At 44.4% G+C, this 12,784-nt stretch overlaps 1 protein-coding gene across 1 annotated transcript in view; it reads left to right on the forward strand.

The window, feature by feature from the left end:
- Nucleotides 1–916: 916 nt before the first annotated feature.
- RMND5A (required for meiotic nuclear division 5 homolog A) overlaps nt 917–12,784 on the forward strand; it is a 28,581-nt gene continuing 16,713 nt past the window's right edge. The window contains exons 1-2 of the mRNA XM_069856527.1: nt 917–1,137; nt 5,762–5,904. Of these exons, the coding sequence (XP_069712628.1) occupies nt 996–1,137; nt 5,762–5,904 (285 nt within the window). The 5' untranslated portion in view covers nt 917–995. The remainder of the gene's footprint in view (nt 1,138–5,761; nt 5,905–12,784) is intronic.

Here is a 12,784-nt window from a genome sequence, read left to right on the forward strand (position 1 = left end):
GACAGGCTGAGAGAGTTGGGGTTGTTCAGCCTGGAGAAGGCTCTGAGAACTTATAGCGACCTTCCAGTACCTGAAGGGGCTACAAGAAAGCTAAGGAGGGACTTTATAAAAGGGAATATAGCGATAAGGCGAGGGGGAATGGCTTTAAATTATAAGGAGGAACATTTAGATTAGATATTAGGAAGAAATTCTTCATGATGAGGGTGGTGAGGCACTGGCAGAGGTTGCCCGGTTAAGTCCTGACTGCCCCATCCCTGGAGGTGCTCAAGGCCAGGTTGGATGGGGCTCTGAGCCCCTGGTCCAGGGGGAGGTGTCCCTGCCCACGGAAGGAGGTGGAACCGGATGATCTTTAAGGTCCCTTCCAACCCAAACTATTCTGTGATTCTGTGTTGTGGGGGACCGCGTCAAAGGCTTTACAGACAGATGACATCCATTGCTTTCCCCGTGTCCCCTTTCTACCCTCTCATGGAAACCCGCTGGGCTGCTCAGGCTCCTGCCCAACCTCCTGCCCTGACCAATCATGGCCGCCCCGCCCTCTATTAAATACGGGGAAGGTCCCGGGCCAAGGTGCTCGCGGCACTGCCTAAACCCAGCGCCGCCGAGGTCCCCGCCTGCCCTCGGCGCCGCCTGACCAATAATGGCCGCCCCGCCCTTCATCTCCTACAGGGAGGTCCCCGGCTCAGGTCCCCGCCTGTCCGCAGCGCTGCCTGCCCAATCATGGCTGCCCCGCCCTCCACGGGGAGGCCCCCGGCTAAGGTGTCCGCGGCGCTGCCTGCTCCAATAGCCGCCGAGGCCCCCGGCTGCCCTCGGCGCTGCCTGCGTAGAACTGCGGCAACCGGAGGGGCCGGGGAAGTTGGGAGGCGGCGGCGGCGCCGGGCCGGGCCGGGCTGGCGGAGGGCGGCGAGGGGGGCCCGGCGGGTGAGGAGGGCCCGGTGGCTGCGGCGGAGGACGGGGGGGAAGAAGAGGAGGAGGAGCGCGGCCCGGTGCCGGCCGTTATGGACCAGTGCGTGACGGTGGAGCGGGAGCTGGAGAAGGTGCTGCAGAAGTTCTCGGGCTACGGGCAGCTCTGCGAGCGCAGCCTGGAAGAGCTCATCCAGTACGCGGGCGGGCTGCGGCGGGAGATCCTCCAGACCGAGAGTAGGTGGAGACCCCCCCGTCCCTTCCTCTGGGGTCTCCTTTCTCCCCCACTTGATTTCCTTTCCCTCCCCTCTCCTGGGGGTTCTCCTTTCCCCCCCCCCTCCTCGGGGCGGTCTCCCTCTTCCCCCTCTCTTAGGAGGCGTCTGCTTTTCTCCCCTCTCCTGGGGTTTGTGTGTGTGTGTCTTTTCTTCGTGAAGAATTTCTTCCTAATGTCTAATCTAAGGCTTCCCCCTTCTAGTTTCAAACCATTCCAGGCCCCCTCCCAGGGGTCTCTTCCCTTTTCCCCTTCCCCCTCCCGGGATCTTTGCCCCCGCCCCTTCCCGGATCTCTTTTCTCCCCTCCCCCTCGGGGGGCTCCTTGCCCCGAGGTTTAAACGCCCCGAAGTTTGGGCCTTTGCAGGCTGGGGGCTCCTCCTGGCAGACCCCCCCCGGCCCCTAGGGGCTGCTGCCCCGAGGGAGGCGGCTCTGCTACGAGGACTGAGCTGAAGCAGCCCGGCGCTCGGACCTTTATCCGAGTCTCTGGTAGGGAATAGTTGGTGGGAGGAAGGGGTGTTGCTTCTCTTGGGGCTCTCCTGCCTTCTGTGCGTGTCTGGGGAGCGGTTGTTTGCTCCCGGGCAGCAGGCACAGCCTGACCCTGGCCACCCCTCTGTGCCATCTCTGCCTTTGTGTTGTGTTACAGTGAGGTTTGTCACCCCCAGGAGAAATAAACAGCAGAGTGGCTCTGCTTTCTGCCCCCTCCTCCTACTCATTTTCTTTTTCCTTTTTTTTTTTATCCTCCTAACTCACTAATTTGTTTTCTCTTGTTGTGGCTCGCTTTGGAAGTGTTTAGGGTAAAGCCACGCTTTAGCAGAGCGTCAACGTGAAGTCTTGGCTGTGTTTTACAGCAGATGTGGAGCCCTTGCGCAGGCAGGTGCAGTGGCCAAAACGCCCTGTAAACAGGAGGCATTTAAACCTTGCGAAATCCCCGAGATGAAGGTGATGCAGTGTTTATAGATGGAGTGGGAGGGGATGGTGAGACAGCTGAAGTGGTTTACCCAAGGCCAGCGGGAAGTGAGAGATGGCTCGGGGATTAAAAATGGGAACTTGGAGGCTCCCGAGCCCAAACTTGAGAACAAACTGTGCTGTTTCACTGTTCTGCGGAATCTACTTTTGTTTGGTTCAGAGAAAAATGTTTGCTGTATTCCTGGACAAATAACAGGTGCAAAGCTCACTTGGGAGTGTGCGCAATTCCAGGAACATAAACACGGGTGTGTTAGAGCTGCTGTGTGTACACAGCAATTTCCATAGAAAGTAAATATGGAATTCTGTTTCCAAGGTATTTATTTGTCGTGAAATAATGTTAGGTCTTTTCAGCGTTATTTGAGCTGTGTTTCAATAAATGTTTTGTGCTGTTCAAAACAGTTTAGGCTTGTGCATTCAGGACAGGTGATGAAACGTGCAAACTGAGGTGCTTCATGGTGTGACCCTTGTGCTCATATTGATCTTCGTAGGACTCTGGGGGGCTGTGAAGATTTGTCTGTGAGGATCCTGTTGCAGGTCCAGACCTTTTATTCTCTTTGTAATAAAATTAAAGTGTTCCAGCACACGTTTCCTTTGGGGTCCTCGTTGGGTTTTCCACCCAGAGTTAGAATAAGAATTTTGGAACTGCCCTGTGAAGGGCCTGGGCATGTTCTCCGCACTTACCAAATAAGAGGTGATGCCATCCCAGCAGAGCGCATCCCAAATTGAGTTTTGTTTCAGTGAGTACTCTAGAATGAAGCCAGTGCATTATTAGTGCACTCTCAAACATCTGTGTTCAATTTTGGCATCCAAGGGTCGACTGGCTTAGTAAGTGGCAAAACTAATTTTTTTTTCTTAAGCTTTTTATTTACAACTTTCTAATAAGAACAGATTTTTGCAGCTTTTATGTACTGTATCCTGAGTGTTTTTGAAAATTGGTGGAAGTGGAAGCAGCCCGACTTCCTGGTGTGGAGCTTTATAATTCAGGGATCTGAACTGCAGAAATATTCTTATATGTATAAATGGAAAAGGAAAAAAAGGAAAAGAGAAGTAAGCTGTAACTGATGAAAGTGAAATCAATGCTGTAGGACGAGATTTGAGAGCAAAGATGTATGAAAAGATCTTAAATAGGCAGTGGATATAAAAAGGAAGTGGGTGGAGGAGAAGAAACTGTTAGAAGCTGCTTTGACCTCGAAACTGGTTTTCTTTTCCCCACTCATACAGTTTCTTAACATTTCTTGAGCTTTTTTCCTGTTAAAGCCCAAGTACGGAACAGTCCCGTGCTGAGACCTGTGAACAGGAAGACAAAGTTTGGTTTTCTTCTCTCTTCCCTTAAAATCTCTCTCCTTCTGGAGGAACCAGGGCAGGGCTATGTGTTCTGTGATGCTGTAAATGTATCTGGATGAGAATGCTTGGCTTGGGACTCCCCTCTGTGCCTGGTGCCTGCTCACTAACACATTTTGTTAAAGCTGTGGCTGTACATAGGCAGTACAGAGAGAAGCCGTCGGTCTGTAGAGTTCTGTGAACGCTGAGTTACTGCTACGGTTCTGCTGATTTATCAGTAGTTTTTTGTTTAATTAAAGGTGAAAGAGATGGGCACAGGAGGGAATTCTTTCCTCTATGGCTCTGATGACTTTTCCTGTGTAGGTATTTTCATGGCTTTGCTGTAGTTCATTTCTGCTGCAGTAAGTGTTGGGGGACAGTAATTCACTTATTTGCTTGGGGTGAAACCAGCTACCCATGTAAGTTGTTTGGGTTTTAGCTTAGTGGCTTTTCTTGCAAAAAATGGCTATTTAGAGAGTGTGTTTTAACTTCCATTTATTTGGGAGTGAGTATTTCCATTTTGCTTGTTGCTTGTAGTCTCTCACTGATCATTTTATCTTGGCAGGATTTGTGGGCAAGTTATTTAAGAGCCTTCATGTGATTTCATGTCTATCATAAAAATGAAATAGCAACCAAGAAATAATGATTATTCTTGAAATAACTTTGGGAAGTGAAATTTATGTAAGAGTTGAGTGAAATTTTTGCTTTTGATTTAGAGTCAGGTTAGTGAATGGGCACTGAAGTGACTGTTTCAATCCTGTTACTCCTCACACATTCACTAGGAAATTCACAGAGCCCTAAAAGCCGTTTGCCCAGCAAGTGAGCGTTGGCTGTGTGGGGCTGCAGGGAGAGGAGAGTTTAAGCTATTTTGTTTCCTTAAAAGCTGTGGCAGAAATGCTGTTGAAGCTTCCTGAGCTGAGGCTGATGAGGATGAGCAGGAGTTGTTCACTTTTCTAGAGAGGAGCTAGTTTTGGTGTGTAACAACAAAAGATTGGTTTTGCTGTTAAGATGCATAAAGGAGGTGTCTGGAATGAGTGGTTGGTCAATTATTACCTACCCGCTATGGTCAGTGCTGTTTTCTGGATTCCCTTCGCTCTCCCTGAGAAGTATTGTTAAGGGAACACACTAAGATTTCCAGTCTCTTTCTATTGTTCTTGCAGGAGCTGTTCAATGTGCCTGCATTTTGCTTTCCATGGAATATCAGAAACTGAACTCTGATGTGCTGCTGAAACCAAAGACGTGTTGGAATACGAAATGAGAAAAGGAACAGACTTGATGGAAAACACAACTGCTTTTAAAATCTTTCTTCTAAAGAGGTGTTTTTAGGGTTTTAGTTTTTCACAGGAAGGGTTTGGGTCTGGAATGTTAGGGAAGCATTTCTGGGCTATGTTCCCACTTAAATTAGCCTTCCCATGCAGTGGAAGGCTGCTGGGTCTATGTCCCTAAGGGGAATATTCTTCATGTAGAATGAACTTTAAGGAAGGAGAGAGCTTCAGAGGTAAGACTGGAAAAGAGATTCTCCTTGTATTTTGAAATCAAATATTGGAAGAAAGGACTGGAGTAAAGCCCCCCTCAAGTTGTTTTATTCTGACTAAAGCTGCTGAGTGGTGTTTGAGTGGAGGCATGAAGGGTGTGAACTCTTAAGTGCCAGCTTGTAAACCTTTCGTATTTAATATTTTGTCCACAAAATGGGTTGTACAGCATTGTACCGGTTGATTGGACATCAGTGTAAAATATCACAGTTTCTAGAGAATAAATCTTACGACAAAAAGGAGTGGATCTGATGTTTGCAGTCTGGTCCTCTCATAGCTGCTGAGGAGGAGACTGATTGGCCGGACCATTAAAGCTATTTCCACAAGTCAGGAAGCTAAAGTTCCATGCAGCTCAAAGGCAAATAGAACCTGATATAACTGGATACCTGGTGCGATGGGTGAATATCTTCAGGAAGCTGTCTGAAGAAAACTGGTCCTGCAGTGGATTCAGGAACTTCCTATTACAACCTGTGAGAGATGTGGATTGGGGTGCTGCTTTGAGATGTGTTTATTAATCTGCTGTGAGTGAGACATATGAGAACTGTACATTAATTTTTTAAACTGTTGCACTTGCTCGATGTCATTGTACCTGACTGGGCTTCTAATTCCACAGGTGAACTGTGGCCTGTCCATCTTCCTTCATTTAAACTGATCTTGCTTTGCAAATACTCTCTAGATTGCATTTCGTGTCTTTGTATGGTATTGCATATTAAGAGATTTAATGTTATCATTTCTTTATAACAAAGATAGTAATTTTCCTCTCTTATCTAGATCAAGATGGAGACTTGTCGGGAACGATTTCACTTGTTATGACACAGTGCTGCAAAAGAATAAAAGACACAGTTCAAAAGCTGGCCTCAGATCATAAAGACATTCACAGCAGTGTATCGCGAGTTGGAAAAGCCATTGATAAGGTATTTACATTGTGGTTGGGTTGTATTATCACGTATATCCTGTGATGTGTACTCTGCTTTGTAAAATTTGGATTTATACTACAGTTAATCTTAATTAAATCTTCCTGTCAAGTATGGATGCAGAGGCTTAGGGCAGAGGGAACACTTTGGGGTGTGTAGTAATTGCTTTCAGAACTTGTTATGTATGGTATTCCTTCTGGGGCAGCTCAGATCTCTTGATTTACAACAGAATGTGTCTTGTAGATATTTCTAGACTTAGAAATATTATATCAGTTTAGCAAAATGTTTGCTTCAATATCTGTGTCAATAAGAAATACTGTTTGTTTGTTTTTTAATTATTTTATATATATATCAGCCTAGAGAAGAGAAGGCTTGTGGGAGACCTTATAGCAGCCCTCCAGTACTTAAATGGCGCCTACAGGAAAGCTGAGGAGGGATTTGTTTATCAGGGAGTGCAGGGATGGGACCAGGGGTAACGGTTTTATGGTGAAAGAGGGGATATTTAGGTGATATATTAGGAAGATTTTTTTTCCTGTGACGGTGATGAGGGACTGGCATAGGTTACCCAGAGAAGTCATGGATGCTCCATCCCTTGAGGTGTTCACGGCCAGGTTGGATGAGGCTTTGGGCATCCTGTTCCAGTGGGAGGTGTTCCTGTCTATGTTAGGGGGCTTGGAACTGGAGTATCTTTAAGGTCCCTTCCAACCCAAACCATTCCATGATTCTATGATATTGCATTTCTAGTTAATTGTCAGTAGTAAATAGTCAGTAGTAAATAACTCAAAGGTGGCAGCCTGTTCTGGAATACAGCTTAAAAACAGAGAGAATTTTTTAAGACAGACATTTTCTTCGTGTTTCAGGTGTGTTGTTGGTTCTTAGGGCTTAATTTTATAACACACAGTTGTTAATGTGGGTAGAGTAGATTCAACTTCTTTTAAGATCTGTGTATATGCCATAGTGAATAGTAAGGCTGCTCAGCTTGTTTTTGAAGCTTTGCATGAGACGTTCTTATATGAATTCCATGTTCAAGAAAAACTGCGATCTGAATATGTTTTTGTGGGTAGTTATTAACCATTCTTTGAAATGATACTGAAACACTTTTGAGTGTTTAGTGGCACTATTTATGTACTTTCAGGTCATGCTTCTCTCTGACTGCGTTCTTTCATATAAAGTAGTTCTGTATGTGAGGAGTCCTGTACTTGGGTTTTTTTGACATTCTTATGTTGATAGACTAAACGTTTGGTTTGAGGTGCACCTTATTGTCTTACTAAGGAAGACACCAGTAAATGACTCCTTTGTCCTTTGGGAATCTCATTTAATCTTTGTTCATAACAATAATCTATCAGAGCGTAATTTAACAGTGGTGTGTTGAAGAGACAAAAATAATTGTGCATTATGAGGCAGAATGTTTGTGAAACTGTTTGATTTTTGCTTATGTCTGTGGTTGACCATCATGGAGAGCCCAAACTTTGTACTGACGCGTTAATCCAAGCGTCACTGTTACCCAAAGCTTAAGGACACATCTGTCTCTAATCCTTATTGCTGTATCTAAACCAATTAACTAGAGTAAAACTCCATTCTTATTACTGGCTTGAAGCCTGAAATAAATCTACGTAATCTTGTCCTAAGTCTGAAACTTTCCTGTTCCACATTAGCAAGCAAAGTTTGTACAAACAAGCTTTCAGGTTTGGATGTACAAATTTTATTTAAATGCTCTGAGATAGAGCAGCCCTAGTCATTTATGCAAGGTATGAGTATTAAATGTAAATTGGTGTTAGTGTTTCTTATAAGCCAGAGAACACAACAGTGGCAAGCTTAATAAAGTTTAGACTTGAGTCAAATCTCCACTCTGCTGTTTCAGTTGTTGTGTGCGTAGTTGTCCAGTGTTGGTTTTGTCCCGGAGTTTTAAGTTTATCTGCTATTTTCATTTTTGAAAGGATAGCTGTAAATAAAAGCATTTTTAAAATATCAGAACTGTGCGGTTTTATGAAGTAGTAGAAAGGAGTGTGTCCAGAGGAGGGCCACAAATCTGGTGAATGGTCTGGAGCTCATGTGTTACGAGGAGCAGCTGAGGGAACTGGGGTTGTTTAGCCTGGAGAAGAGGAGGCTGGGGGGAGATGTTATTGCTCTCTACAACTACCTGAAAGGAAGTTGTATCAAAGTGGGTATTGGTTTCTTCTCCCCAGTAACAAGCGATAGGATGAGAGGAAATGGCCTCAAGTTGCATTAGGGGAGGATTGGATTGGACATTAGGAAAAATTTACTTACTGAAAGAGTGATCGAGCACTGGCAGAGGCTGCCCAGGGCAGTGGTGGAGTTGCCGTCCCTGGACGCTTTAAAAAAGCATGTAGACATGGCACCTTGGGACATAGTTTAGTTGGCGCGGTGGTGTTAGGCTGATGGTTGGACTTGATGATCTTAGAGGTCCTTCCCAACCTTAGTGATTCTTTGATCTATGAAAGTATATTGATAATCTGCTCTGTGCCTGTTGAGTGTCAGAAGGGCTGTTTCAGTGGGACATTCAAAGGTGAGCTCAGCTGGCTGTGTCCAATGTGCTCATTCCTCTGGATTTTCAATCCTGCTTAGCAGTAGAAGCAGTGGGAACTGCAGGAGTTCCCCAGTCCTGCTTGTAATGATGGATCTGTTTTTGTGAAGTTCAGAACATCAGTTAGGATTGTGGTCTTAAATAAGAACTTTCTGTTAGGCTTTTTTTTTAAAGCAAGTAGTTTGGATTTTATTAGTTTTCCCTGACTGTAGTCTCCTACGGGAACTACTTTAAAATGCACCCTGAAGTATTGGCCTGGGTGTTAGGTGAGTATGTGTAATGTTTAAATCCAGGTGGAATTTAATGCTTCCCTGGACAGTGACATCTGAAGGAAATCTTCCATATGTACTTAATGTGATCTCCCTGTGCTGCTGGAAAATGTGCCTGAAACCTGCCAGCAAAGTCTTTGTTGGCATCGCATCCTGTAACCTATTGAAATTGCCCTCCCCCCATTCCTTCCCCATGATCTACTTCAGCTTAAGCCGACGGAAGTGATTAAGTGCAATTGATGTAGGGAACTGATTCTAGACACATTCTGGGCAAAATACTTCTTCCTTAATAAAATGCTTGTTAGAATTTAAAGCAGCACAACCCTTGCCTTGATTCATGGGGTTTGAGTTTTGTTTCTTTCATGTGTAAATCTCCCTCTCCAGCATTTTTCCTCATTTATTTTATAGCTGGATTAATGTCTCTGGAACACGGCTTATGGCCTTCCTAGCCGCGTAGCTATTTATCTCAGGCACAGATAAATATAACTCATTATTTTATTGCCTTATTTGAGATTAGGAAACATGTTAATATCAGTGCCAGCCTTCTGTGATGCATCCAAACGATGGCTGTTGTTACATGTGGAACCAACAGACTTTCTACTTAACAAGCTTGGATTTTGAAAGAACTTGTTGAATTATCTGCTCGTGGCAAATTTCAGGCTGAACTCCTTTTTTCGGTGTTGAGGCAGGGCTATACCTATATGTAAAGTTCGGGCTGGTTGGTTTTTAAGTTAGTGTAAGCGTGTTCACTCAGAACGGAAGCTCCTAAGGATTTCAAAAATGAAGTTCAAATTCTGCATCAAATATGAATCACATTGAAGTCTGAAATGCTGAGACTTTGTGTGTTGCTTTTAGTTAGAAGCTCCTGGAAAGCTTATCTAATAAGCTAGACCTCTTTTTGTAGTAGTTCTGCATGGATAATGGGCTGCTGATCCATGAAGTGTTACCTTTTCTTCCAAAGAGCATTTTCTCCTTTGAAAGGAAATGTTTGCATCCCGCTTTTTCCATATTATACTGGCATTTGCTCTGTTTCCAGAACTCATCGTTGTTGTTCAGCAGCTCACTCATCAGTCTCCCTGTAAATCAATCACTCTTCTGGAATGATTTGAATTCATCTCAGAGCATGTTTGATGGGCCTAGTAAATGTTTTCCCTCTAGCAGCAATCTGTCTGAGTAGTGGTTAAACGTTTTCATTCAGGAGAGCAAGTGGAGTGAGTAAATACTAATTCCTCCCATTTTTCCCCTGAATTTTAAGCTTGTTTTTAAAGGGCAAATATTTTATTCCAGTATTTGTTTTGGGAAAGCAGACTTTTGTTCAAACTAGTATTTGTTTCATAAAAAACTTGTATTCAAACAAACTAAAAGCCTTCACTGAACATCTTTTAATTATGTTCCTGTGAAGAAAATGGCTGGATAAAGAGAGTCTTTGCATGTCAAGCTTGAGCTTAGGAACCAACAAACTGAACAAGCAGTGTAAGCAAATGTATTTTACTTGTATTTTGGGTTAGAAGAAGTGAGGAACGCACAAAGTAATCTCAACTGAAGAATGAAACTGTCTTTAGACATCATCATCTTAATATCATGTCATCACTAATAACGAGGAAGGGCGTATGTTGGTTAAAATGGTCCATCTTTTGCATTTGCATCTTGCAGTCCTTCTTGCCTTTCAGCAATTGGCAGCAACGTACTTTACACTGTATCGTTGGTAAATTCATTATATAATAGTCTGAATTGTAATCCAGGGCTCACTGGTTAGACTTGTAATGAAGAGCTTGTTCTCATGAACATTGACTGCCACTCTTCTAAGCTTAAAACTTGAAAAGCGCAAAATAACCTTTCTGGAGTTTGTAATTTACGGAATTGATTTCAACTTTTGAAATCTAATTAAACCCCATATGCTATCAGTTAGCATGCTGTTAGCATTTAGAAAACAACGCTGAGATGTATAGTCACCAACTTGTCATGCGTGCCTGATGGTTATGAAATATGTAAACTAAAAGCAAGCAGTCGTTTGTTCTGACACCTAACAATCACGTGCTGTAGTATGTGCTGTCAGTTCTTGAAGCTTCTCAGGACCCAGAGGAGGCAAAGCTTTAGAATCCCACATATAATAAAGACCTCGGAAACTGTGTTTTTTTTTTTTTTTTTTTAAAGTTATTTAAATGAGAACCTGGTCAGGACTGGGTTGGTTGAAGACTGAGTGGGGAGCAGAAGAAAATTGAGGTCCTCAGGTTGTATGATGTGACTTGGACCTACAGCACATCTGGGTTGATGTGACTAATTGTTACCACCTTGAATTAAGTTCAGCAAGGCCAAGTGCAAGGTCCTGCACCTGCATCAGGGCAATCCCAAGCACTATTACAGGCTGAATGGAGAATAGATTGAGAGCAGACCTGAAGAGAAGGACTCGGATGTACTGGTGGATGAGAAGCTAAACATGAGCCGGCAATGTGCTTTTGGAGCCCAGAAGGCCAGCTGTATCCTGGGCTGCATCAGAAGTGTGACCAGCAGGTCGAGTGGGGGGATTCTGCTCTGCTAGTGAGACCTCCCCTGGAGTTCTATGTTTGGTTCTGGAGTCCTCAGCACAGGAAGGACGTGGATCTGTTAGAGCAAGTCCAGAGATGATGATCAGAAGGCTGCAGCACCTCCCATACGAGGACAGGCTAAGAGAGTTGGGGTTGTTCAGCCTGGAGAAGGCTCTGGGGAGACCTTTCAGTGATCTTCCAGTACCTGAAGGGGGCTACAGGAGAGATGGGGCTCTTTATCAGAGCGTAGGGATGGGACCAAGGATGATGGTTTTAAGATGAAAGAGGGGAGACTGAGATTAGAGATTAGGAAGAAATTCTGTGGTGTGATGGTGGTGAGGCCCTGGCACAGGTTGCCCAGGGAAGTTGTGACTGCCCCATCCCTTGAGGTGTTGAAAGCTAGGTTGAATGGGCCTTGAGCAGCCTGATGTAGTGGGAGGTGTCCCTGCCCATGGTAGGGGTGTTAGAACTGGATTATCTTTAAGATGCTTTCCAACCCAAACCATTCTCTGATCTATTATGGGGTTTAAAACATCTAATTTACGACAGGGTTTTGAAAAGATTCTCAAGGCTTATCCACAGGTTTGTTGTTTTAGAAGGAAATATGGATTTTGTGAAGGGACTGAGGTTGGTGGCTCTGCCACCTCTGCCTCCAGGCAATGAGAAGGATGTGATGATCTTTAAGGCATAGTAGGTTCATCTCCAGTGGTTGGTAGCTACCCAGAAGAATGCAGTTTCCTCTTATGGGAATATACATTCACTTGAAATTACATGAAAAATAATTTAGCAGATTATTTTTAGGTTGCTGATGATTCCCTCCCACCCCTGAAACCTGAGTAACAAAAGCTTATGTGTTCTTGCTACTGCCTCTGGTATTTCTCTAATGCATTGTTGATGGATTTATGTTACCTGCTAGTGGTTGGACAGTGATACCAGAATCTGCCGTGGTGGTGAACCTTAAAGGCTTCAAAGGTTGGCACTTTAATAATACCATAAGAATGGTATTATTTAATCTTCAAGATGCTTAAGTTTTTTCAGGATACAGCTTAAAGATGAGCAGCACAACAAGGAGTTTAGAGGTTAAGACACCGAAGTGAAAATGTTAAATGTGAGACTTGAACCCATGGCAATAATTTAAACGCTCATCTTGCTCCACTATCTCTGGAAGTGGGAGAGGTGATTTGCTAGCCCAGGGTTAATTGTTCGCTGATGATTTGCTAAGAGACCTGCAGGGAGTGGTGGTTTTGAAGACAGGGATGAGTAGGCTGGCCATGCTCACCATTGGTTAGGCTGCTTCTGAAGTGCTGGTCCCCTCTGTAAGGGAGATGCAGCCACGCATCTATCTTTACTGGAGCTGATCACCGCATGCCTCTCTGGTCCTCCCTAGCCAGCCTAGGAGGCGACAGTTTAAGTCCTTGTGGCAGAGGAGTGGCCTGTGGTCAGGTATTTGACACCTCGTAAGGAAAAATGAATGAGACATAATCTCTGCAATAGACTGAAAAGTGTGTGCGCAAGTGACCCCTCGGTCTGAAAGTTTGAAG

The sequence above is a fragment of the Phaenicophaeus curvirostris genome, chromosome 4 (genome assembly GCF_032191515.1).
Source record: "Phaenicophaeus curvirostris isolate KB17595 chromosome 4, BPBGC_Pcur_1.0, whole genome shotgun sequence".
NCBI lineage: Eukaryota > Metazoa > Chordata > Aves > Cuculiformes > Cuculidae > Phaenicophaeus > Phaenicophaeus curvirostris.